The 26815-nt window shown below is 50.0% G+C and overlaps 2 protein-coding genes across 9 annotated transcripts in view; one reads left to right on the forward strand and one right to left on the reverse strand.

Annotated features, from left to right (window-relative positions):
- LOC129496708 (uncharacterized) overlaps positions 1-26815 on the forward strand; it is a 283680-nt gene that overhangs the window by 16643 nt on the left and 240222 nt on the right. The window contains exon 1 of one of the 8 annotated variants that reach the window (XM_055304915.1): positions 16-123. The exons of the other annotated variants lie outside the window; for them this stretch is intronic. The gene's annotated coding sequence lies outside the window, so the exon portion shown is untranslated. Of the gene's footprint in view, positions 1-15; positions 124-26815 lie in introns of those variants that run through there. 8 annotated transcript variants of the gene reach the window in all.
- Positions 16031-21368, reverse strand: THY1 (Thy-1 cell surface antigen). Its single transcript, XM_055304922.1, has 4 exons — positions 21212-21368; positions 18959-19019; positions 18137-18472; positions 16031-17586 (listed from the first exon to the last, which is right to left on the reverse strand). Exons 2-4 carry the CDS (start codon positions 18993-18995, stop codon positions 17474-17476), a joined length of 486 nt encoding a protein of 161 aa, XP_055160897.1. The 5' UTR covers positions 18996-19019; positions 21212-21368; the 3' UTR covers positions 16031-17473.

Genomic DNA, 26815 nt, shown 5'->3' on the forward strand with positions numbered 1-26815 from the left:
TTGCGCCCCGGCCGGCAGAGCCCCACCGCGCGTCTCGCGTCACTGAGACGCGTCACGGCGATTGGCTTGTTCCCAGTGTGACGTCAGGGGAGCCCCGCCCGGCCGGCGTCTCCCAGGCGACGGGTATATACAGAGCGGCACGTGGCGGGAAAGCGACGCGCGAGCTTGGAGGGGGCGGAGCCGGTGGGAGGCGGACCCGCGGGGGTCGGGGGCCCGGACCGCGGGAAGGCAGTGGGGGAGGCCCGGGGCTTGAGCCCGGGGGCGGGGGGGGGTGTGTGTGTGTGAGGGTATGTGTAAGCGTATGTATGTGTTGTGTGTGTGTGTGTATATACACGTGTACACACACGTACACACACAGATCTCAGCTTCCAGGTTTGGGGGAGGCCAAGTGCCCCGCTCCTTCCCACCGGTCTGGGAGGGAGCCTGTTCTTTGCCTCTCCTCCTTTTCTCTCCTCTGAAGCACACTCTCTGCTCATTTTGCTAACATGGAACCGGTGATTGGTGATGATTGCTGATGGCTCCCTGAGTGGGTAAACAGAGGCACTTAGTGGAAGGGAGTCTTTTTACTTTTTCAAGAAAAGGCCGAGACAGAACTTCGCCTGCCCCCATTCGTTTGTGTCTTCATGGTGTTGAAGAAAATGGCGCAGCCAGGTAGATTGGTGCCAAGGCAAACCCAGGTTTTCTTTCTTTTTCTTTTCTTTTCTTTTCTTTTTTCTTTTTTTTTATTTTTTTTTTTATTTTTTTTTTCTTTTCTTTTTTCTTTTCTCCTCCTCCTCCTCCTCCTCCTCCTCCTCCTCCTCCTCCTCCTCCTCCTTCTTCTTCTTCTAGATTTTATTTATTTGACAGCGAGCAGGAGCAAGGGGAGGGGCGGAGGGAGAGGGAGAAGCAGGCTCTCTGTTGAGCAGGGAGCCTGACTAGGGGCTCCATCCCAGGACCCCAAGATCATGCCCTGAGCCAAAGGCAGACACTCTCAACCCACTGAACCACTCAGGCGCCCCTAAACCCAGGTTTTCAACTTCACTTGGCTTGTTGGTTCTTCCAAGTGTCCTTATCTCCTCCCCCCCCCCTGCCCCCATGGCTGCTCTAGCTGGCCATCACCATTCTCAAAGTCCCTCCTTGTCTTCTATTTCCCAGAGAAACTAGGGGCAACCTGGAGGGAAATACTTAAATTTCTGCCTGCAAACATATCCAAATCCATTCTTTTTTTAATAATTTATTTACTCGTGAGAGACACACACAGAGAGAGGCAGAAACAGGCAGAGGGAGAAGCAGGCTCCATGCAGAGAGCCTGATGTGGGACTTGATCCCGGTCTCCAGGATCGTGCCCTGGGTGGAAGGCGGGCACCAAACCGCTGAGCCACCCAGGAATCCCCCGGAATCCATTCTTACCAATACTCTAGGGCAGTGAAAGAGGAAGCTTCTCTCTTCTTGTCCAAGGTGAATCCCTTCTGATCCCAGCTCTGCACACTCCCTTGGGGCCCTCATTCCACCACGTTTTAGGGATAGCTATTGGATGTACTGGGTACTCTTCTATGTACCCCCCCGGGGTGGGGGGGAACTGCAGCGAGCAAAACAGGCAAAACTTACTTTTGCCTTCAAGGAGCTTACATTCTCCAAGAAGCAGAAGATAATAACCAAATAAGTGAAATCTGTAGTACTTTAGGTAGCAGTAGGAGCTATGGAAGGCAATGAAATGGAGGGGGGATACAGTGTGTAAGGTGTCATCAGAGATGGTCTCAATGAAGTGGTGACATCTGAGTGAACTGAAGGGGATGAGGGAGTGAATCATCTGGCTATCTTAGGGAAGAAGGTTCTAGGCAGAGGTGGACTATAAACACAGAGGTTGTGAGGTTGAAACACACTTGCCATTTAAAAAAAGATTTTATTTATTCATGAGAGACACACAGAGAGGCAGAGACATAGGCAGAGGGAGAAGCAGGCTCCCTGTAGGGACCCCGATGGGACTTGATCCTAGGACCCCGGGAACATGACCTGAGCCAAAGGCAGCTGCTCAACCACTGAACCACCCAGGTGCTCCACACTTACCATTTTTGAGGAAGAAGAAGAAGGTCAGTGTGGCTGGAGTGAAGAAAGTGATGTGGGAGGTGAGGTCAATGAGAGAAGGCAGGGATTGCACCATATAGGACCCTAAGGCCCTTCCACTTTTACTCAGATGGGAGGTATGGAGACATTTTGAGTAGAGGATGGACATGGATCTAACTTCTGTTTTAACAGAATCCTTCCAGCTGATATATGAGAACACATCTGAAAAGAGCCAGAGTAGAAGCAGGAGACCACTTAGGGTGTCACAAAAATTATCTGTTGAGAGATGATAGTGTCAGTGTGATAGGTAGCAGGAGGGGTGGTAAGGAGTGGTTGGCTTCTGGGTGTATCTGGAATGTAGAGCCAGTAAGGTTTTTTGATGGATGAGGTAGTGTGGATGAGGGAGGAATTTTTGAACATTAACTGAGAAGGTGGGTTGGGGGAGAGGAAAGGAGCTTGGCTTAATATATATTAAGTTTGAGGTGCCTGTTAGGCACGTCACGATGTCAAGAAAGCAGTTGGATGTCCAAGTTTGGCAGGGTCTGGGTTGCAGATACAGATTTGAGAGTCGTCAGCATATGGCTGTTATTTAAAGCCACGAGATTAGGGGAGGTCACTAAGGGAGGACAAGTAGGGATGTGCCAGGACTGAATCCTGAAGCTCTCTGCCATTAAATGGCTTTAGAATGGAGTAGGAACCATTGGAGAGACATAAATGGTTATGATGAAGTAGAGAAGAAAAAAACCTGAGGGATGGTGGTGTGCTGTAAGCCCAGAGAAGGAAATGTACAGTGGAGGAAAGATCAGTTATGTCAAATGCTGTATATGGATTAGGTCACATGAATCTGGGGATTGATTTACACGGGTGTTGGTGGCCTTGACAAAAATGGTTTTGGTGGAGCAGTGAGGTGAGAAAGTCTGTGGATGGGCTCAAGAATGGGAGGAGAGGGATGGGGTACAGTGTGGACAACTCTTTGGAGGAGTTTTGTGGTAAAGGAAGGAGAGAGACTGGGTGGGAAGTAAAAGTAATGTCAAGAAAAATTTTTATTTAAAAATTATATTTTTATGTAAAAGATGTATATATATATGTGTGTGTATATATATGTTTATATGTTTATAATGAGAGAGGGAGCACGTGTGCCCCAAGAGCATGGGCAGGGGTGGAGAGAGGGAGAAGCAGGCTCCCTGCTGAGCAGGGAGCCAGATGCAGGACTGAATCCCATGAATTCGAGATCATGACCTGAACTGAAGGCAGATGCTCAACCAACTGAGCCACCCAGGTGCCCCAAGAAAAATTTTTAAATGGAAAAAATAACTATCCTTGTATGCTAAGGAGAAAGAGCCATTGGAGAGGGAACACTGGTGATGTGGGGGAGAGAGGAGGAGAGCCTGAGCAATGTCCTTGAAGTGGTGAGAAAGGAGGGGATCCAGTACAGGCCAGGACACAAAGCATCCATCCAAAGCGAGAAGAGAGGAGGCACCATTTGGGCCCAGATGCAGGGAGGAGGTTGCATGTGATGGAAGCTGGGCACACTCCCCCCCCCGCCCCCCCCCATGGCCTCTTTGTGTTTGTGAATTAGGAAGCAAAGTCAGCTGAGAATAGGGATGAAGTGGGAGGGGACATTTAAAGAGAGAGGAGGAGTTATAAACTAGTCATCTAGGGTGGTTGGTTCTCACTTGAGTGTGTAACAGAATCGTAAGCTGGTTAAAGGCCTGGTGAAAGTTTCTGATCCTGGAGGTCTAGGGTGGGCTGGAGAACTTGCATTTCTTTTTTTTTTTTTTTAAAGATTTTATTTATTTATTCATGAGAGACACACAGAGAGAGGTAGAGACACAGGCTGAGGGAGAAGCAGGCTCCGTGTGGGGAACCTGATGTGGGACTTGATCCCAGGACTCCAGGATCATGACCTGAGCTGAAGGCAGATGCTCAGCCGCTGAGCAGAACTTGCATTTCTGACAGGTTTCTGGGTGACAGCCGTCTGAGAAGCATGGTGCCAGGAAACGGCACAGTGGACAGACTATGGAAATACAGCGGGGCTGTCAGCATCAAGGGCCCGTGTGAGGTTCAAGTCCTGGATTGACAATGTCTCTAGTGTTCTTTCTCTTCATGTTCACAGTCTCTGTCACAGGCCTGTGTCCTTAAAACTTTCATTTTCTACTGACTTTCCCTTCACCATATAATAGTCTCCAAATTGTTCTCCTTTAAGAAATGAACATGTTTGAGTAGATTCCTTTTTTTCTTTAAAGATTTTATTTATTTATTCATGAGAGACACACAGAGGCAGAGACACAGGCAGAGGGTGAAGCAGGCTCCATGCAGGGATCCCCATGTGGGACTCGATCCCGGAGCCCCGGGATCATGCCCTGAGCCGAAGGCAGATGCTCAACTGCTGAGCCACCCGGGGTCCCATGTTTGAGTAGATTCTAGTCCTTTCCTCTTCACAGGTCTCTTGGAAGAGTCGTGCTTGCCTTATTTCGCCACCTCCCTGTCCTGGCAACACCCACTTGTCTTCTATCCCTCAGATGTCAGAAAACCTCCCTCCCCTGGGCATTAGGATCTCCTGTGTACAATCCCAGTGGGTCTGTTTAGTTATAATCAGTGACTGGAAATCACTGCAAATTTGGTACCTCCCACTATTTCCTCCTTGAAATCCTCTTGTACTTTGGGTTTTAGGATATAATGCGTTTTCTGGTTTTCCCCCTGCCAGCTCCTTCTTCCTTTTCTAGTCTATTTTATAGCATGGTGGTCGTCATATGAGCAGGTTGCAGATTTCCCGATGTGACTTCTGATTCCTCTGGTTATTCGCTTTGAGGTCTGAAACATTGATTATCTGTTTCTTTACATGTGGGAAAAATGAGGTTCGTAGGAGTACCTGCCCCACAGAGTGGGTTGATTTAAGGATTGAATGAGTTATTAATACACGTGAAAAAACTTACGGCAATGACTGGCATCTAGTGAGCGCACGAGAAGATCACTCTGACCTGCTACTCATCCATCAGCTGGTACTCGTGTGGACCCCGTGATGCCAAAACCTGTCGTTTCAGGTAGACCTCATTCCTGAGCACCACTCATTATCCACCTGCCTTTGACATGCCTTTGGACACCCCGTCAGCATCTTACCCTCAACACATCCACACCTTCACTCCATCATTCCCTGTTCAGTTTGCTCCCATTCCTTCATTCCCAACATCTGCGGATGGCATCACCTATCCAGTTTTCTAGCTAGAAATTTGCTGGTTTCCAACTTTTCCCCTCCCTTAATTCTTACAGAGGGATTATTATTTTAGTCTACCAACTCAGAGATGCAGGAAACATCTTTTTTTTTTCCTGTAATATACCTACATTGCTACTGGGAGTGGTGGACACTTAGTTTCAGATGGCTGATGGAGTCACTCCTCCTTTCCTCGGTGATTGCCTGAATCTTGGGAGAATGTCCCATATGTATTTGCCAGAGCACTAGAGGAAGTGGCCCTTGTTCTAAAATAGCAAGCCAAGTATCCACTGAGATGTCTCTTGCCTGATTTCTGCCTGCATGGTTTCCTTAGGTCTGGTGTATCTCAGCTACCAACTTCCAGGTCACTCTTGGGCACATAGGAATCATTCTAGGGTAGCAAGAGAATGTGACCCTTTCCAAGGTTCCAATTGCCCCCGAAATAGGTTATCCTCTGCAGTCATTTATCCTGAAGTCCCTGAGGGCGGAACCCACCAACATCTGTACTCCCATTTCTTCCTCTCTGGCTCTTGTCTGCTGGGGATAATGCCAGTGGGAGGTCTGGCTTCACCCACGAGATTGCCCTGTATCTTTGGTACAGGTTTTTGAGTCCTTTTTGTTTTATCAAGGGCCCAGACAATTGAAATCCAAAAGCTGGAAGTGGCTTCCCATTATTTCCCCTGGTTTTTGCTGTCTCATCCCTTTACTGAGGCATACACACAAAAGCTTCGCTGCTTAAAGTGGGACTGTGTGGAGAAAGGGAAGCAAAAAAAAAAAAATCCCATTTAGAAATATTATCTCATCACTTTCCCTACATCTGCTAGGGACCGTATCTTTTTGATTTTATCTCTTTCGTTTCCCTAAGGTTCCCTTCTCCATCCCTACTGCTTCTGACTTCTCTGAGGGTTTTTATCCTATTTCTCCTGGCTCGGGCAAGATTCTCCTCCCCAGCTGTTGACAGTTGAGCTGCTTAAACAGTAGGAGGTTTTGCGTTTGCAGACCCTTGATGAAAAATAAGATTAGGATGACTGAGTATCCTTTGAAATGCCTGATACATATTTTATGTTCACTAACACCAAACACTAAAAATTTAGCACACTGAGCAAAGGAAGTATCAGTGGCTTTTTACATGTCTTAAATTAGCAGTAATGTATGTATGATCATCCTGAGTGATTTCACCTTTTCAGAGTTGCCCTGCCATTCCAACAGGAGTGTGGTAAATCTAGTGTGTTTTGATGCATGTGCTATAGTTGGGGTTCTTCTCAAGCTCAAATTCCTTCTCCAAATATCCGATGCCTTCCTGGCTTCAAGTCTTTCAGCTGGTATGGCCCCAGCTGGTCTCTTCATGGTCTTCAAGTTAGTTTAGGGGGGCCTTTTTTATGGGGAGCCTGCCTGAGATTGGGCTGTATGATTTTTGGCACCTTGATAGAGAGGATATAGGAAAGCCAGCATTTAAAAGTTGTTAAGCGGTTTTCAGTTTCTAGAGAGAGATGGGCTTCAATTCATCTTGGGGTTGACCAAGTCTTTGCTTTGGGAAAATGACTATGAAGTGTTTTTTAGTTTTCTCAGTGTAAATAAAGCAAGTATCTACCACAGGGCTGAGAGGGATGGATGTTAAGTCTGGTGGAATCAGAATTGTATTCTTACCTCTGGAGTTTTAGGTGGGGAGAGAGGCATTTCTTTGTCCTCAGTTTTTTTTTTTAAAGATTTATTTATATGAGAGACAGAGATTGTAGTGAGGAGGAGTGGGAGGGAGACAAGTAGACTCCCCACTGAGTAGGGACCCCCCCCCCCCCCCCCCCCCGCCGCCGCTAACGTGGTTCTCAATTCCAGGACCTTGAGATCATGACCTGGGCCGAAACCAAGAGCCAAAAGCTTAACCAACTGAGCCACCCCAGCACCCCTCTTTGCCCTGAGTTGTGAGTGTTCTGTGCAGAACACTTGTTGGTTGTGGCCCAGCAGGTGTTTACAGAAACAAGGGAGCAAGACAGAAGGTACTGGGGAGGACAGGAAGTGTTAGAGATGAGAAGAAACTGGGTGGACAAGGAGCATCCTACAGACGTATTGATGTCCCACACAGTGGGCAAATATGGTCATTGCTCAATGTACCGAGTTGGTATGTGTTATGACGGTGTGAGTGGCTGGTTAGGGCTAGAGGCGTACCACGCCCTTGCGGGGGAGGGCTTGTTGGTGTTCCTCTGAAGGATGTGAACTTCCACTGTCAGTTGTGCTGAGGCAGGAAGTAAAGAATGTGGGGGGGTTGGGGTGCCTCAGACTAGCGGTAAGAAGAAACTTTCCCCTCCTTGAGCCTCACCACACTATGCTTTAGGCTCAGAGGTGTTGGTGTACTCAGAGCATTCCTGGGGCTGGAGTTGAGGGTGGCTGAGAGGTGTGCCCTGAAGGGCCCTCTTGTTCTGCCTCCTTTTCATGAGTTCAGCCACTGCTGAGGGGCAGTGGCTCAGACAGCCATGGTTCCTGTCCATTGTCCAGCCCAGCTCTGTCCAACAGTACTTCCTGTAAGGATGGAGATGATTTCTGCTCCGTCCAGTGGGTGAGCCAGGAGTCACCCTGCTGTCGAGTACCTGAAATGTCACTGGTGTGACTGAGGAACCGAACATTTAATTTACTTGAATGTAATTCCTTTAAGTTTCCATCTAAGTAGCCACCCGAGGTGAGTGGCTGCCATGGTGGACAGCTCAGGTCTAGATGGCAGGAGGCTACAAAGGCCAGAGCTGTGATGACAGCTGTCGTCATCTTAGGACACGGAGGACACTGAGAGGCTGAGTCATCCCCACATGAGGGGTGGAGCTGCCCCAGAAGGCCCTACAGCAAGAGGGGGGAGTGTCCTGACTGAGTCAGGGCTCATGCCCAGCAACTTAGTGGCTCAAAACAACACAGTCTACACGTCAGAAATCCCGGGGATCAGCTGGTTCTCTGGCTGGAATCTCACAAGGCCAAAATTAAGGTGTAGGTGGGGCTGGCTCTTATCTGGAGACCCAGGGCAAAAATCCACTTCCAAACCCATCTACGCTGTTGGCCAAATCGGCATCCTTACAGCTGTAGGTATGAGGTCCCTGTTGCCTTGCTGGCTGCTAGTTGGGATCTGCTATCTGCTCCCGGACGCTGCCCACATTCCTTCCCAAGCGGCCAGCAGTGGCATGTTGAATCTCCCTTGTGCTTCAGATCCCTCTGATTTCTTCTTTTTCTCTTCTGCCACTAGCCAGAGAACATTCTCTGCTTTTGAAAGGCTCATGTGATTATGGTAGGCCTCTGTGTATTGCTTTCTCTCTGTTTTGGGGGATGGGGAAAGGGTAGAGGTAAAAGGAGAGAGAGAATCTTAAGAAGGGGGTTAATCTTAATCGACATGGGGCTTGATCTCACAACTCTGAGATCGTGACCTGAGCCAAAAAAAAAAAAATCAAGAGTCGGATGTTTCATGGACTGAGCCATCCAGGCACCCTAATAACATCCCTCTTTTAAGATCAACTGTGCCGGGGATCCCTGGGTGGCGCAGCGGTTTGGCGCCTGCCTTTGGCCCAGGGCGCGATCCTGGAGACCCGGGATCGAATCCCACATCGGGCTTCCGGTGCATGGAGTCTGCTTCTCCCTCTGCCTGTGTCTCTGCCTCTCTCTCTCTCTGTGACTATCATAAATAAATAAAAATTTAAAAAAAATTTAAGATCAACTGTGCCATATAACATAACACAGTCATGAGGATGACGTCTTGTCTCATTTACAGACTCCAGAGATTAGGAGGTAGGGAATCTTGGGAGGCTGTTTTTAGAATTCTACCACACCCACTTTTTGATATGATTCTTATATTATCTATTTTTCTCGAACCAGTCTCATCTTTCCTCCATCTCTCGGACCTTCTCAAGCAGCTGATGACCTAGCTGCTTGTGAAAACCCCTGACCTTCCCACCTTCAAGTTCTCAAACCTTCTCACCTCCCCTATCTTCTTTGCCTTCTTCCTCCTTCTAGATCCCTCCCTCTGGGCTAGGACCCTACTGTTTTGCTTTCTTCTTCCTCTTTTTCATTAGTCTTTCTCTGCCTCTAGGAATAATCATCATCAACATACAACCGTGCTCCAGTATCTCCCATCTTAAAAAACAAAACAAAACAAAACCAAGCTCTCCTGGACTCCACCTCCCACACTAGTCACAACCAGACTTCCTGAAAAGAAGTCCACACTCTGCCATTTACCCTCACTTGCCACAGCAGTCTGGCTTCTGTTACCAGAGCTCCACTGAGCTGCACTTGCTAAAGTCACTGTCTGGTTATCTATTGCTATATCACAAACCACTTCAAAATTTAATGGCTTTAAACAATTTATTAATGTATCTCATGCGGCTGTGGTTGAAGGAAATTCTCACTTGAGGTTTCTTTCTCTTGAGGTTGCGGTTGGTAGCAGCTGGGTCTGGAGTCATCCAAAGGCTCAGCTGAGCTGGACATCGAAGACAGTGCACTGACATGACTGGCAATTGATGGTGGCTGTTGGCTGGGAGCTTAGCTGGGTCTGGTGACTGGAGTGCCTACGCATGGCCACTTATGTGACTTAGGCTCTCAGAATGGCAGCTGGGTCTTAAGAGGGAGTGTCCCAAGAGTGAGCATTCCTGGAGAAACAGGTGGAAGCTGCAAGGCTTCTTACGACCTAGCCTTGGAAGTCATGCAGTGTGACTTTTACCATATGCTATTGATCATAAGCAAAACACAGGGCCATGCTGGTTTCAAGGGGAAGGGATTACAATGGGGGGCATGGTTTATAGAGGGGGTCATCTTTGGAACTTGGTCCTCCTCATCTTCTTGACCCCACCTCCTCCTCCTTAGTTTTATTTAATCATTTTACATGACTTTTTTTTTTTCCTCCCCTGCCCTTTACTTGACTTCTTAACAGCAGTTGACCTCATTGATTGCTTTTTTTTTTTAAACTTTTTCTTCTGTGGCTCCACGGACCCCTAGCTTTTTTCCTCCCTCTCTGGCTCCTGTTTAATCTCCTTTGTTTCCCCCAATACTCGAAATATTGGGCTACCTCAGATTCTAGGCCTGGGGTTGATTATTTCTCTATAATGTCTCCCTGCATAATCTCACTTGTTCCATAATCTGAGCCTACCATCCAAATGTTGATTATCTATCAAGTTTTATCTCCAGCCCTGACTTTACCCCTGTGCCCAGAACTAGGATATCCAGCTATCTTCTTGTCTGGATGTCCGATGGGCTTTGCAGATTTAATATATCCACTTCTCCACCTCCCTGCTCCCCTAGCCTTTTCTAGCTCAGCAGATGGCATCATCATCCATTCATTGCTCAAGCAAAAACCTAGGGGTCATCCGGGATTCTTTGTCTCCTCCTTCCAACACCTTCACTTCCATGCAAACCACTAGTAAGCAAGTCTCTGTCCTTTGGGGGCAGGCTTCAACCTATTTCTTTAAATTTATTTAATTTTTATTGCCTAGTAAACTGATGTATTTACAGAGAAAAAAGTATATTACTAGGTTTGTCGTGTAAAAGCAATCTATTTCCCCATTCTAAATTCTCATTTCCCAAAGCAATCACTCTCAACTATTTTGGTTAGTTTTTCTGCTATTTACATCTGTATTTTAGAATTCTCATATAGATAGCTATTGATAGCTGTTTCCCACTTTTTCAGTTTTAAGTAGTATCTGTTTACTTTCACCCGTGGAAATAGGTTTAGCTTTTTCATATGCCCGCTTCGTCCCCCTTCTTGCATCTCCAGGACAGTGTTATCACAACTTTGGGTTAAAGTTTCATGCTCACCAGGGCTTAGTGTTTATATGTTGGTATGACTATGTGAGTGTTGTTTACAGCTAAGCTGGATAATGTGCTATGATTAGAATTCCTTTTTTCCTCCCTCTGGAGTTAGTACTTGCCGTCTTTTTGTTGGGTGTGTGCTTGCTGTTGAGAATTAAAAAAATTATTTTAAAATAATTAGAGATTCATGGGAAGTTGCAAAAAAATAGTATAAAGAGATCTTGTGTACCCTTCACCTGGTTTTCCCCAGTGGTAACATCTTACATAGCTGTAGCACAATGTCAAAATGGGGCAACTGATATTAGTAAAATCCACAGACCTTATTCATATTTCACCAGGCCTCTCAGTTTTAACTTTGCATGTACCGAAAAAGTCACCACTTCCCTCTACTTTGCTAGAATTTTTGTTCAAGTTGCCGTAGTGTCTCCTTAGGAATCCTGTAATAGTCCTTCTACTGTTGCCCTTCTCCAATCCATTTCCCACAGAGCAGCAAGAGCGATCTTCTAAAAACATCATTAGGTCAAATCTTTATCACTTCCCTGTTGCCCTTAGAATAAAATCCAAACTTTTCACTGTGACCTGCAAAGCACTAGGGGACCTGGCTCATGCCTGCCTCTTGGGCAACATTGTGTAACACCCGTTTCCTGGGCACCTCGAGCAAGCACACCCATACTGTTCTGCCGCTTGCGTGCACTTCCTGCTGTTCTTGAAAAGGCTGACTTCCCTTCCAGGTCTCTACCCAACGGCCCCCTCCTCAGGCTCTCCCTGGGCATCCTAACTGAAGTGTTCTCTTATCACTTCCTACATGGAGATGATCCCAATCTATACTCATCAGACTTATTCATTGGTTTACTTGCCTAATGTCCATCTTCTGTACGACAGCATCTGTTTCGTGGGGTAGGAACTTGTCTCTATCATTCACTGTTCTGTTCTCATCCTGCACAGGGTATTATACTTTCTGGCATGGGGTGTTCATTTAGTGAATGTGTGAATGAGTATTGACTGGGTCAGGGACCCTATGATGGGCCCATGTGCTCGGAGGGCTGTTTCATCAACCAGCAGTGGTGAGTTGCCCTAGAAGAGGGGCTAAGGCCTGTCCTCAGACTGAACCCACAATAGATTCCCCTGTCTCTTCCCATGTTTTTCGGGATATAGAAGGAATAAAGTTTCTTTCTTTGTAATCAGCTTATAAAATAGTAGAGTCTGCTATTTGCGCTCTTACTTATGACTCCTCCTCTGGGAAGCCTTTTAGCCTCTCAAAGGGTCTACTTATGTATTCCCGTAGCACGTTATAGAGGTTTAATTTACATTTAATGAAATTCATCCATTTTCAATATGTAATTTGATGAGTTTTGACTCACCAAGTGTGCACTCATGAAAGCATTCTAGAAGGTTCCCTTGTGCCTAGGCTGCTGGTGCTGCTTTTTAAAAATTGCAGTAAAATACACATAACATAAAATTTACCATTTGAGCCATCTTTAAGGATGTAGTTTGGTGGTGTTAAGTATGGTTCTTAGTGTTGTGCCACCATCACCACCATCCGTCTCCAGAATGTTTTTTATTTTGCAGAACTGAAATGCTATACCCATTAGACACTAACTTCCCATTCCCCCCCTTCTCTCCTTCCTTAGCTCATTAACTACCTACATTCTGTCTCTCTGAATTTGATTTTGGCTGCTTCTTCTTCGTTTTTCCTATTGTGGTAAAAAATGTATAAAATTGACCATCTTAACCATATTTAAGTGTATGGTTCAGTAGTGTTAAATAATGGCTTCTTTTTAAGGTGTGTTTAGGTTTAGTTGTGAGTGCAGAGAACTCCAAATAACAGTAGCACAAACATGGGTAGTCCACAGCTGCTGTGACAGCTGTACCAACACTAGGAATCTTGTGCTTAGTCATTTGTAACACATAGCTTCTACCTCATAGTTTAAGGTGGCTGCTTCAGTTCCAGCCCTCAAGTCCACATTCCAGGCAGCATGAAGGTATTTTCCCTTTAAGAACACTTCATAGAAACGACACATCATTTTGCCCTATGTCCCATGGGAAAGAACTTAACCACATAGGCACATCTTGCTGCAAGAGAGCTGGGAAACATAGTCTTTATTCTGGACCACACATACCAGTTGTAATTTTTGGGTCCTAATGCTGAGAAAGGAAAGGAAGCATGTTGGGGAATAGCTAGCGGTGTCCACTACAACTTCCCTGCCTCATAGCACTGATTACTGCATTGAGATCAGTTCCTCGCTTCTTACCGGGCTGGAGGTTCCCAGGGTGGGGGGTGGGGGGGCGGTGTCTTTTATCTGTTGGCCCAGAGCCAGGTCCTTGATGTTTGTTATACAAATAGATGAGTCCTGCCCAACCCTGTGGTTTTGAACATTAGGGAAGTGAGGTATTGAAGAGTGAAGTGACAAGAGGTCATCCAGTCCAGGCTCCCACCAAATTCAGGAAACTGCTTTCCTGAAGGCGGGGCAGGTGGCCTCCACTGACCATGCCCCCCTGTTGGCCATCCAGGGCCCCTTCTGGCTGCGGAACCACACTTGACCTCCTTGGAACTCTCCTGCTGGTCCCATGTTGGCCCCTACACCACGTGTGCACGTCCCACGCCTTCCCCTGGCTCTAGGCCTTCCTCTGCCGAGCAGAGATGCCTCCTGGTAGTCTTCACAGGACATGCTCTTCCTGAGGAGTGGTGGGGAGCATTAGGGGCCTGAGTTTCCTGAGACCCAGAGCCCTGGGCAGGAAGGCAGTGGCACCTTTGTCCTGGGTGGAGTGGGAGAGAGCTCATGACTCAATCCACACTTTGCCAGGAGTCTGAAGGCAGGACTCCAGCTCCAACATTTCCTTTTAACCTGCGGTGGCTGCTTTCTCGTGTAAAGACAGACATGCCCTTTGCAGCCCGAAGCTATGAACAGAACACGGAGGAGGCTGAAGGATGCAGATCACAGGTCCCCTGGACACCATGTAGATTTATGGGCTGGCTAGTGAAAGGGTCCCTGCGTCTCCTCATGGTGACCTCCTTGCCCTTCTTGAGGGAGACCCTAGATATTGGAGAGACCCTTCCACTGTGTCCTCTGTCTCCGTGGATGATCTATTCAGAAATGGTGTAGGAAAGGGCTCTGTTGCTATCGGGCAAGAAGAGTTCCATGCCCCAAGGTTGAACCCTTTGAGGCTGAGGAGGACATGAGAGGGGGTGAGGAGGAGTAGGGAGCAGGTTGATGGGGTGGGGTCTGGGGCATGTGTGCAGGAAGCAGGGCAGGCCCCAGCCCTCTTTATAATTAGTCGTGTCACTGTGGACGTCCCGCAGCCTAACACCTCCTGACTTGCTCAGAGAGGACCTGATGGCTGGTTGTGACCTGCCTCTGAGCCCACAGCTTCCCTGGCTCATCACATGGTCTTTCTTGGCTTATATTGTGTGGCCCAGACTTTAGGTTGTAGGTCCCTTTTTGGCTCCCCCCCACCCCTTCCCCTCTTCATTTTTTCTGCCTTCCTAGAGCCCCTGGTTCTCTAATGACTTCTGCGGCTTCCTAAGCCAGCCCTACCCACTGCAGGCCTCTGGTTCTCCTCCCCCAAGTGTGGCTGCAGAGGGCAGCAGCATCTCCACTTGTAGAGCTGTGGCTGCTGAACTCTGGGGGAGTCACACGCCAGGGCCTGACAAAGGCCCCATAGGAGGCTTTGCACAGGTGCCAGGGTCTTACATATTCTCAGAGTTGAGGCTTCACACTGGCTTCCCAGTTCCTTCCAGAAAGTCCTTCCAGCTTTAACTCTTACTACCCCAAGGATGGCAATCAAACTCCTTCCTCCCACAGGCTCCTTTTTTTTTTTTTTTTTTTTTTAAGATTTTTAGGGCAGCCCCGGTGGCACAGCGGTTTAGCACCGCCTGCAGCCGGCGGTGTGATCCTGGAGGTCCAGGATTGAGTCCCACGTCGGGATCCCTGCATGGTGCCTGCTCCTCCCTCTGCCTGTGTCTCTGTGTCTCTGCCTCTGCCTCTCTCTCTCTCTCTCTGAATAAATTTTTAAAAATCTTAAAAATAAAAAAAGAACTAAAAAAAAGATTTTTAATTATTTATTCATGAAGCAGAGAGAGGCAGAGACATGGGCAGAGGGAGAAGCAGGCTCCCTGTGGGGACCCCAGTGGGAGACTTGATCCTAGGACCCTGGGATCACAACCTGAGCTAAAGGCAGATGCTCAACTACAGAGCCACCCAGGTGCCCCTGCAGGCTCTTTTTATTTTTATTTTCTTTGCATGACACTCAAAGCTCCAAGCAGGGCAGAGCAAGAGGACCATGTGTCTATTGGTGTCTCTGGAGACCCCGGCTGGCTGCACCATGCTGAGTGATGGGGGCCTCATGGTTAGTGACACAGGCAGCTCTGACTCCAACTTGCAGGATTCTCTTGCCATCTTTGGGCATGGTCACTACATGGGCCACTGGCAGGGCATGGTCATTGATAGGAGTGTCAGGAAGAGTGGGAGCCAATGGCGTGAATTTAGAACCTGGGCCTACGTCATGGGGAATAGCAAACAAGCAAGCCTCTGGATAGTCACCACCCACTCCTCTCAAGTTTCCTGGCAGAGCCCAGAGCCCGTTAGGCTCTCTGGGAGACCCTGGAGCCACGCTGTGGTCCCGTTCTAGCTCCTAGCACCAGGATGACCATTGACGTTCACATTGTACTCATTGATTTTTAGGGGAGGGAGCCAGACATGGACGGTGGTGTTTTCTCCCTGCCCTTCCCCCAGTCCATGATGTAGGCATATTGGATTCGAGAAGAGATGCTTGTCCTTATATCTTGATGACATGGGCTGCCACCATGCCACCTCCCATGCTTCCTCTCAGTGTCCCAGTACCTACCTTCTGTCTAGCATATGTCACTTGAGGGGGCATTTCTGAGAACAACCAGATCCGAGATGAAAAAGAAGACTCTACACCTTAGCACTTGTTAGCCTATTGGGCCACGTGGCTTGGCCCACATATTGGCAAGTTTGTCTGTCGTTCCTACCAGGTGAGTCAGCAGAGATGGAACATTCATTTATTTGGCCAAATGTGCTATGTTTGAGTGGTCCTGAAAAGTCCAGCATGCAATGGCCTCCATGCTGACCCTGGAGGCAGCAGGGGCAGGGAGGGGCTGATGAAGGCAGAGGAGAGGGGGAGTTCAAGGTGGCGGTTTTGATCTCCTAGATGCACAGCTAAGGGAAGGGAGGCGGGCCTGGAGACAGACGGACGAGCAAAGCAGAGAAAGGCAGGAAGGCATTCTCCAGAGGCTTGGTTTTATTGTGCAGTTCTCTTTTTCCTCAGTGAGATACCATAAGCTGTGGTGGCACTACACACAGTCACAGGACAGGGCACAGCTGCTGGGCTGGGGGCGGGGAGCTGGGTGTTGGGGAAAGCCATCTGTTGAGGCATGTCCCACATATAGGTCTCGCTCCATGGGCTGCCTCAGACCCCCTCTGACTCCCTCCCCAGGTCCCCCAGAGGCCAGACCTGTGGGGCAGAGGGCTGTCTGAAGCCTCAGCCACCAGGCACTGGCACTGATAGGGGAGGTAAGTAAGAGCCTCCCAAATGCTTGGGCCATATTCTTCTCTGCTCTGGGACTCTACCTGGCCTGGCTTCCTGCCTCCAGGCCAGCATTCTGGAAGCTCCAGAACTTGGATGAGGCCAGGAGGAGGCTTGTCCTCTGCTACCCTCTCAGCTGCTGGTTGAGGCAGTGAGGGACAGTAGGCTTTTGGTTTTAGTCTCATCCAGTAGAGAGGGATGATGGGCCCTCTGTCCTACTCCTTCTCCAACCCTCCATTAGCATGGCTCTTGGGCAGAACCTGCTTTTTCACGGGGCCACGCCAGGCCCATGGCCCCCAGAAGACCTCTGCAGTGAAAAAAGGACAGCTTCTGGCTGTGGCAGAGAAAGCTCCTGGAAATGCTCAATCCTGTCCTCTTGGGATGGGCCACAGATGCAGCACCCTCACATCTGGGGTCTTCAGGCACCATCCTCGCCTGCCAATGGATATGCTAGGCCCAGATGCACCACCTCTTCCTCTTCCTCCTCCAGGCCTCTCCCAGGCCTCTGGTCCTGGTGGGCAAGGATGACTGCCCCTGCCTGCCGCCCCCAGGCCTGGTACCCCTCTACCCTTCTACCCCTCACACGCCCTCACGCTCCATCACATCCCCAACCCTGGCTTCCCTTTTCACAAACTCGCAAAGAAAAGGAAGGAGAAACCAGACAGAAGCGACTCTGGGACAAAGAGTACAAAAGAAAAAAGACAGCCAGTGGCGTGCGGAGAGGGTGTGGGGTGGCAGTGGGGCAGAGGGGTGGGTAGATGATGCATGCAGCACTGGGATTCCTTAGGAGGGGCGGGGTCCCCATTGCTCCTCAAGATGTGTGAGGGACTGGGGGGAAGGGGTCAGCCAACTCAGAGAAAGTAGGGTCCCTGGACTGGGCCTTGTGGCTTCCTGGCCAGCCAGTCACAGGGAGATGAAGTCCATGGCCTGCAGGAGAGGCAGCGAGAGCAGGAGCAACAGCAGCCATGAGGTGTTCTGGGCCAGCAGGCTTATGCCCTCACACTTGACCAGTTTGTCTGTGGAGAGAGAATGGGGAGGAGGGGCAGGGTGGGGATGAAGAGGGGCCAGCATTCAGACAGGCACAGGCCCCGAGCTAGGGCACATTCCCTCGGGCAGGCTGGCGGTCGTGATGTCTTAGCTGGAACCACCGCCCGTCTGCTCTAGTAGAACCAACTATCTTTCCCATTGGCAGGTTCCTGGGCTCTTGAACAAATACATCAATCTTTACCAAGCATCTTCAAAAGAAAACTATTATGGGTGAGGCAGGTAGTGTTATCCCTGTTTCCCAGGTGGGGAGGAGGAGGATTGGGGAGCCCAGGTGATCTGCCCAGTCATGGCAGAAGTGTCTGCTACGCCACTCCTCCTGCCTCACTGTCCCCTTAGCCTTCCCCTCCACACACAGAAGGCAGTGGCTCCCCAGGGCGCCAGGCAGCGAGCTGGGGGGAGGGGGAGAGAGGTGCTAGGGCTCCTCTCCTCTCCAGCCCGGCTCAAGGGGACTGCTGCTGTCCCTAGCCACCCTCGCCTCCCTCTCCCAGCTCACTTGGCCTTGTTGAGAGCTTGCCTCACCTCTGAGCACAGTGACGTTCTTGCTGGAGGTGATGGGAGGCTGGCCAGAGAGCCGGAGTTCACATGTGTATGTCCCCTCGTCCTTGGTGGTGAAGCCGGATAAGTAGAGGACCTTGATGTTGTACTTGCTGGTGAAATTGGTTCGGGAGCGGTATGAGTGCTCTGGTACCCCCACAGTGCCGTAGATCACGTGCTGCTTTTTCTCCCGGGTCATGCTGAACTCATACTGGATGGGCAAGGTGGTAGCATTCTCGTGGCGGCAGTCCAGACGAAGGCTCTGGTCCACCAGGCAGGCTGTCAGGCTGGTCACCTTTTGTCCACGGGCTACCTGCAAGACTGGCACCAGCAGTGCCCACTCCCAAGTTGGGGGGCCTGCAGAGCAGGGGGCCTCCCACCCACTGTAACAGCAGGGAATGGCCTAGCCAGGAAGGGCACAAGGTTCTGTGCCTTGGGCACCTCTCCCTATCCCAGAGGTCCCTGCAGAGCCAGTTCAGCTCCTCCACTGCAGACCCAGCCCTCCCTCCCTCATCTTCCTTAGTCCTGGGTGTCCTCAGGGGGTAGGAGATTCTGGGGAGTTGATGTAGGTTCTTGGTTCCCGTTTGGAGATTCCAACTCAGTCCAGGGCAGACTCAGTGGTCTATTTTTCAAAAAACCGCTTTAGGCAGTCAGAGATCAGCTAGGTTACTCAGCAGATTTAGGGATGAAAAAGAGCCCTCTCTCCCTGTCACCTCCTGCTTCTGAGGTTGGGAGGGAGAAGCTAGCTTCCCTAAAGGGAAGGAAGTCAAGGTGCTTGGAATCCCAGCCCTGCCCCTTACCCAGTACCTGTCAGCAAAAGAGCGAAGCCGATGGTGGGGTTCATGGTGCCGAGAGCTCAGTCCTTGATCTGGGGGTTGGACAGGTTGGGAATCAGCCAAGAGATAGGGCAGGTGTGTCCACACCTACTACTAGGGCTGGGGGCCTCTGGGACACATGCCATGATGACCATGGCAGGCATGCATGGCCTTAGGGTTCCCCCTTCCCACTTATGAGTGAATGTGACACTGCCACTTGGTGCCTTCCCCCTGGAAGAAAGGAAGGGGAGGGAGAACACACCCTATGATGGTGTGTGTCAGTGTGGAAAGCTTGGAGTAGTGACTTGGACCATTTCCTTTTCCCTTCAGGAAGGCAGAGACAGCCTATTTCCTAATTGAGGCAAAGCAGAGCTAACACAAAATTCACTATCTTAATCATTTTTTAAAAAGACTTGTTTATTTATTTTAGAGAGAGAGAGGGAGAGACAGCACAAGGGGGTGGGGAGTAGAGGGGAGGAGGGAGGGGGAGAGAATCTGGAGATTCCCTGCCCCCTGCCTGGCGTGATGTGCCTCGCTGCTAGATCTCAGGACCCTGAGATCACAACCTGAACTGAAACCAAGATTCGGTTGCTTATCAACTGTGCCACCCAGGCGCCCCTATCTTAATCATTTTAAAGTGTACAATTCAGTGGTGTTAAGTGCACTCGCATTGTTGTGCAGGCAATCTCCAGAGCTCTTTTTATCTTGCAACACTTAAACCTCTACCCATTACACAAGAACTTCCCATTTGGGGACTTTTCTGTTTCTTGTTCAGAAGAAAATCCCCAATGCCCAAACAGTTCCTGGTGTATAATAGATGCTCAAAAGATACTGAGTGTGTGAATGAATGAATGAGCTTTAGATGGCCACAGGGCTGTGATGGGGATTAAGAAAACTGACATCATGTCGCACTAGGACTGCTCCATAGCGAGGCCACAAATGTTAATTTCCATCCTCTAGAAAGGGCTGTGTGGCTAAGGTGCTTCCAGATGGGCCTGTACTTGGCACACAGCTAAGGGCCTGTGACAGTGCTCTCTGACTGCATATGTTCTCTGATTGCATAGGAACCGAGATGTTTCCAAATGTCCAGCTCTCTGGGCAGACCTCCTGGGTCTGCCTGCAGTGTTCCAGTCCGGCTTCAATAGACTCCCTGCCTAAGCTCTGTGCCCTCCCTTTTTTTTCGAAGCCTAGTCTGGACCAGCATCCTGGTGATACAGAGCAGGGAGCCTGGCCTGTCTGCCCTGGTGCTGGCCAGGGAGAGGCCACACAGGAGGGGCCCTGCCCTGATGCCTGTGCCCAGGTGCACCGCTGGCGCATCCAAGGCCATCCCGGGGTGGGGGTGGGGAGGATGCTGGGGTCCCCACAGTCCCCGGGCTGCAGTCTGTACACTCTCAGAAATATAACCAAAAGGGCCGTGGGGGTGGGGGTGCTGTCGGGGAACAGGGAGTCGGCAGGCATCTGGCTTTGGTTTGCAGACCACGAGTTACGGAGGAGGGGTGTGAGCTTGAGATCTAGGAGGGAAAAGGGGACGCCTCTGCCAGAACCGGAAAGAAATAGGGCTGGGGCTGGAGAGGGATGGAGAGCCAACGGAGGGTTGGAGAGCTGCGGCGGAGGCACAGAGGTTTGCATTTCCTCTGCCAGGTGTCCCCAGCCCAGGACCCGGAGAAGTTCTGCGCTCCCTCCCCCCTTCCACTAGCCCGACCCTCATTCCGCTTCCGTCTTCCACCCGTCTCCTCTCCCAACTGAGGTCCCCCTTCCCCCCTCGGCCTTTCCCGCCCTCCCCTCCCCCGTCCGCCCGCCTTCCAGTCCCCGCCCGCGGCACTGCGGTTTCCCTGTCCTTTGACGCCCGCACCCAGCCCGCCCCGCGGGGTCGCGGTGCAGAGAGCCCCCCAGCTCCGGTCATCCGCGGCCTCCCGCAGTTTCACCGCCCCCACCCCACGCCCCCGCGAGCTGGGTGTGGGGACGCCTGCGTGGAAAGCGGGATGCAAGGCTGCCCTCGGCGCCCTTCGTGCCGGTTCCCCTTCTGCGCCCCGGCCCAGGCGGCGGCCCTCGGGCGGGTGAAAGCCGGGGGGCGCCTTGCGCGCAGGGCGGGGTGCGGCCGGCCCGCCCGCTGCCTGGGAGGCAGACCCCTCCCCCAGCACCGCGGGGCTCCTCGCCGGGGCGCCCCGAACCTGCTCCCCGAAGCCTGGGTCGGGAGGGCTGGGGCCTCTCCGGCGCCCCGGGTCCCGCCCGGCTCCCCTCGCACCTGGGCTCGGGTCCTCCGCCGCTGCAGCCTCCCCGGCCGCGCCGCCGCCTCCAGTTGCAGCTCCCTGCCCGCGCCCGCAGTTTTCACCGGGGGTGGGAGTGGAGGAGCGGGGAGGGCCCGGGACGCGGCCAATCGGAGGCCGAGGGGGGAGCGAGGCAGCCTGGCGGAGCGAGGGGGAGGCGGCGGTGGGGGTGCAGGAGCCGCTGTCTGCCGCAGCAGGGGGACCTCACCCTCGGGCTGGCTGGCCGCGCCGGGATGGGAGGGTTCAGGGCCCCGAGGATCAGGGTGGGGCAGTGCGGGACGCTAGTTGCCTCCCAGAAACCCCAAGACGATTGCTCCCCTTTTAAGGCTTTAACCCCTTCTGCTGACCTAGGCTTCAGAGGCCTGTGGGAAAACCGAGGGGTAATAAGGAGTGGGGGTTGCAGGCCAGCAACCCGCCCCTTTGGCCCGTGCCCACGCCTCCTCACGCCTCCTCCTTTCCTTTTCTGTTGGAGCCCACCTCCCTGCAGCCTCAGTGAGAAGTTTTGGAGTTGGAATATTCCAGGCTTTCCCCAAAGGAAGATGGTGGGGTGTTTTTCCACATTGGAGCAGCCCTTCAGAAGCAAGGCAGGCCCTGCATCCTGTCCTTCCTGGTCCTGAGCCCTGCTCCACTCCCCCATCCATCCCAGGACGCCCCACCTCTCAGGGGCTTTTGCTCTGGGGCACTCGGTCTCCCTCAGTTCCTGGGCTGGCCCCTCCTGGAGCAGACAGCTAGAAGGTTCTTCTCATATTCTCCTCCTGACACTCCCTTTCCTACTTCTCGTTCCTGGGGAGTGTCTGCTTGTTTGGTCTTCAAACAAGAGGGGTACTGTTTTCCACCAAGCACTGTGCTGGGCATATTACATCCATGGCTGTGTTGACCCCACACCAATATGCTGGGTCCATCCCATTCCACTCCCCATCCTGTTTCATGGCTAGTAAGTGGTAGACCTGGCAGATTGGTTTGGGCTGTGGAACCCCATGTCCTCAGTCCTGAGCCACTCTATGGGCTATATCCCAGCCAGGTGGGAGGGGCCACTGTGGAACTGTGGGAATGGGGAACAGAGGAAACCAGCCTTAAATCCCATGGGGCACCCGCCCTCGCCCTATCAATTTGAAGTCACCATAAGCCCTCGGATTTTTTATTTTATTTTATTATTTTATTTTATTTTTATTATTTTTCATGGCCAGTGCCAATGACTTGTCTCTCCCACAGACAGGTGAAGTGGATTGTTTTTTTGAAGGTTTATTTGTTTGATTTGCATCCTCATGGCCTCTTGGTGAATTCTGGCCAGGGCATCCTGCCTCTCTGCTGCCTGCCTGCCCATTCTCCTATTTCTTCACAGAAGTCAGTCCTGGCACCTTAACTGCAGTTTCCATTACCGCAGTGCTACTGTTGGAAGTCATCCCTGGGCCAGCAAGTGGGAGATTCACTTCCCTCTCCCTCCCTGGGAGGTTAGGTGACCTCCCAGAACACAGAGTGATGGACCTTTCTAACTGGAATGAGCTTCAAGGATGGTCCAGTCGAGGGGCCATTCGCTGTGGTAAAGAACAGAAGCTCTGGGGGTGGAGGGGAGGGTATGAAAAATGTAGTTTTCCCTGCCCACTTGGGATCTCCCTAGTCTAGCAGTCCTGCTGCCTGTGTCTGCACTTTTCACAAGCTCCCCAGGGCCTGGGAAGTACAGAACACTGGTCTGGCAAGACTATTCCTCTTTGTAGATCAGGTCACCTGGCTTCTCATTGTCTGTAGGATGATTTTTAAGGCACTGGACGTCCTAGCTCCTGGCTGTCCGCCTTCGCCACCACCTCATCTTGCTCATTCATCTTCTCACTACATTCCAGAAACCCAGAAGCGGGCCCTTCTCCCTGTCACTGCATGCGTGTGTCCTCTCTTGGTTAGCAGCTTTCTGATTCTCAGTCTGAGGGGTCTTTCTTATCAGAACACAGTTGCATAGGTTGGAGCCTAACCCTCCTCCCTCTCTCTCTCTCTCTCTCTCTCTCTCTTTCTCTCTCTCTCTCTCTCTCTCTCTCACACACACACACACACACACACACACACAGATGGGACTGGAGACAGTACTTTTTTTTTGGCAGAACATGGGGCTATCCAGAGGCCTCTTAACTACAGAAGATATCTAGGCTCTGGCTGGACAGGACCCTGGCTGCTGTTTCCCACTCTGTGGCAGAGTCTCTGAGTGTTGTTGGATGGAAGACCTAGCTGTGCTATTTTGACAAGGTTATGAGGGCATGGCCTACTTTCTGGGTCCCCAAGCACTTTACTTCAGGAAGGGGAGGGGAGTGTGGACTCTAGAGGGTAGGGCAGTTGTGTGTCTGCTAAAGGAAGATCTCTGGCTGGTTGGAGTTAATGGTTCAAATGAGACAGTCTAGGGGCAGGGATGGAACAAATTGTGGTGAAAGAGAGGAGATTTTAAAATCTCCCATTTGCTAACAAGACAGGATCAGGGTGCTGACAGCAGGAAGAGTTTAGAGGAATCCACCCAAAGTAAGATTTCCTGACATCCTGGGGCTGTTCTGTTGGTTCCTTAGAACTAACTCTCTCATCATCTCTAGTTGCCTCAGCTAGGGACACATGGGGTAGAAACTCCTCTAAAAAATGCATAGTCCTTTAGGATGACCAGAGGACTACCCGCCGTTTATTTCTTATTCGCTGATTCCATCATGGTGTTGACAGAATCATTACAGAATCACAGAGGTGATAGAATCCATCCCATCATTTTATAGCTGGAGACTGGGGTCCAAGAGGAGAAGGATTTGTCAAAGGACTGACAGATACTTTGGAGCACTGCCAGGACTAGCTATATCCTAGATCTGACTCCACATACAGTGTTCTCCACTGTGTCCAGGTTGGGCCTTTGGACTGCTACTAGACTGATTTCACTGGCCCATGGTGAATAAGAAAAACAAGGACAGTGTAGGATGTTCTAAACATAGCTGTCAGGTTGCCACCTTGTTCTGATCACCTCCTCTTTACTCCATTGATAAGGGTGGGATTTTTACCCTTGGGTCAGAGATGACTGAACACATGACATCTGATACCAGACAGATGAGATGAACAGTAGTTTGTTAGTCACATATACTCACAGCCCAGAGGAGGATACCACACACAGAAGTTGCACATGAGCAGTGAACAGAACAGGAGCAATGGGAGGCAGGCTTTGTTAGTTAAACACTGGCTTGCTGAATAATTCTGTGGGCTGACATGGAACTGAGGCCCACTATTCAGAGATAATCCAAAACTATGCCTAGGTCCCATGATAAGAAGGGTTGACTGACTAAGGGAACTTAATAGCAGAAACTAAGGTGGAAGGAAGACTTGTGGTTAGGCTGTTGAGGTGCCCCAGATGTTATCATGTCAAGGCAACACATACTGTGGGGCCCTAATCTGGGGCTAATCGAGGGCTTATGCCACATAGCTGCCCTTCCTTAGGAAGGCCTATGTTTCCATGCTAAGGTCGTACCTCTCTGCTGCTTTGAAGGGGCAGTGGTGGAAGGCATGTGTGTGTGTTTTTTTTTTTTTTTGGCATGTGTGTTTTTAATGTCCAAAGGCAAAAATGGAAATTTGGTAACTTCCTGTTGACCTGAAAATTTCTTTGGAAATGTGACTAGTCTATGAAATTCAAAAATCTTGGAATCAAGGGCTCTACCCTCTGCTGCCTTTCCCACTCTCTAGTTGAGGTCAACTCCCCAAGTGAGGTCACTCTCTGAAGAAGTGCACGTTTGGTTGGAGAGTAGGACAAAAAATAAGAGTGATCTCTTAGAACACAGGCCAGAGGGCAAGAGGACAAAGCACCAATGGACGTATAATATTCGACATTTCATTTTTTAAATTAATTAATTATTTATTTATTTATGTAAAAGAATTAATTAATTAATTAATTTAGAGAGTGTGAGTGCGGAGAGGGGTAGGGGGAAAGGGAGAGAGACACGGAGCTCAATCCTAGGACCCTGAGATCATGACCTGACCTGAAATCAAGAGTCAGAGGCTCAACTGACTGAGCCATCTAGACACTCCTCAACATTTATTTTAAAAATTTTATTCACGGACATATAATTAAGTAATTAAGAGATATTTTTGTTTCAGGTGTGATGTTCTAGGCACAGGGCTAGACACTGGAATTACAAAGATCAACAGAGCACAATTTCTACCTTCAAAGGCTTGTCTAATGGGGGAGATAGAAATGGTATAGAGATGATTAGAAAGCAGTAGGGTAAGGTCAAAGGTAGAATGTGTATAGAGTATTGTGGGGCAAGTGATGCCCCAGTCAGAGAGGCTTTCTTGGAGGAGGTAAGACATGAATTGAGTCTTTAAAGATGATTGAGAGTTGCCCAGATGTGGTAGATTGTTACGTTAATGGTCTCCAGTGAATCATGCATCCTGGTACCCATGCCCTTTGTGTGATTCCCATCCACATATATTCTGGGCTTGGCCATGTGACTTGTTTTGGTCAATGGGCCATTGGCTAATGGGATGCAAACAGAAGCATAGTAAGTGTTTGTATGTTGAGACTTGCCTTCTTGGAATTCAGTTGCCGTGTGAGGAAGTTTGAGCTAGACATGTGGAGGACTGAGGTGTCTCAGTTTATATCAACCACCATTTGGGATCAGCTAGCCCCCAGTTGACTGCCACATGATCACAAAAGCATGTGTAATCCTAACTGATGCCACATAGAACAGAAACAAACCATCCCAGATAAGCCTACTAAGGTGGTTCCAAAACATGAGCACAAGTTCTTTGGTATGGCTTCATCAAGTGATGTCTGTGTCCTCTCTTGAGCCTCAATGGAGACGTAACTGCTTCAGTCAATAGCATACGGCAGAAGTGATGCTAAAAGTGATGCTAAAAGACTTCTGAATTTATTTATTTATTTTTTAAAGATTTTATTTATTTATTCATGAAAGACACACAGAGAGAGAGAGGCAGAGGGAGAAGCAGGCTCCATGCAGGGAGCCCGATGTGCGACTCCAGGATCACGCCCTCAGACGCTCAACTGCTGAGCCACCCAGGCGTCCCAAGACTTCTGAATTTAGATCTATTTTTATATTTTTATTTATTTATGATAGTCACAGAGAGAGAGAGAGAGAGAGAGAGAGGCAGAGACACAGGCAGAGGGAGAAGCAGGCTCCATGCACCGGGAACCCGATATGGGATTCGATCCCGGGTCTCCAGGATCGCGCCCTGGGCCAAAGGCAGGCGTCAAACCGCTGCGCCACCCAGGGATCCCTGAATTTAGATCTTAAAAGGCCATATAGCTTTTATTTTGTTTGCTGGAAGACTCCCTCTAAGGGCCACTGTATAAAATGCCTGATATCCTGAGGCCATGCGGTAAGGAAGCACTAATCACGGAATGGCATTCATTACATGTAGATAAAGAAGCCTCCAGATAATCACAGCACCAAAGCTGTTTGAATTATCCACCTAGCTGCTTAAATTTTCAATCTATGCCCCAGATGTTGTGGGACAGGGACTGATCTATCCACAGAATTCAGGAGTGTAACAAAATGGTGGTTGCTTTAAGCTATTGTTTTAGGTGGTTTGCTCTGTAACAATAGATATCTGATACATAA

Source organism: Nyctereutes procyonoides, unplaced genomic scaffold, assembly GCF_905146905.1.
Source record: "Nyctereutes procyonoides isolate TBG_1078 unplaced genomic scaffold, NYPRO_anot_genome, whole genome shotgun sequence".
In the NCBI taxonomy this organism is placed as follows: domain Eukaryota; kingdom Metazoa; phylum Chordata; class Mammalia; order Carnivora; family Canidae; genus Nyctereutes; species Nyctereutes procyonoides.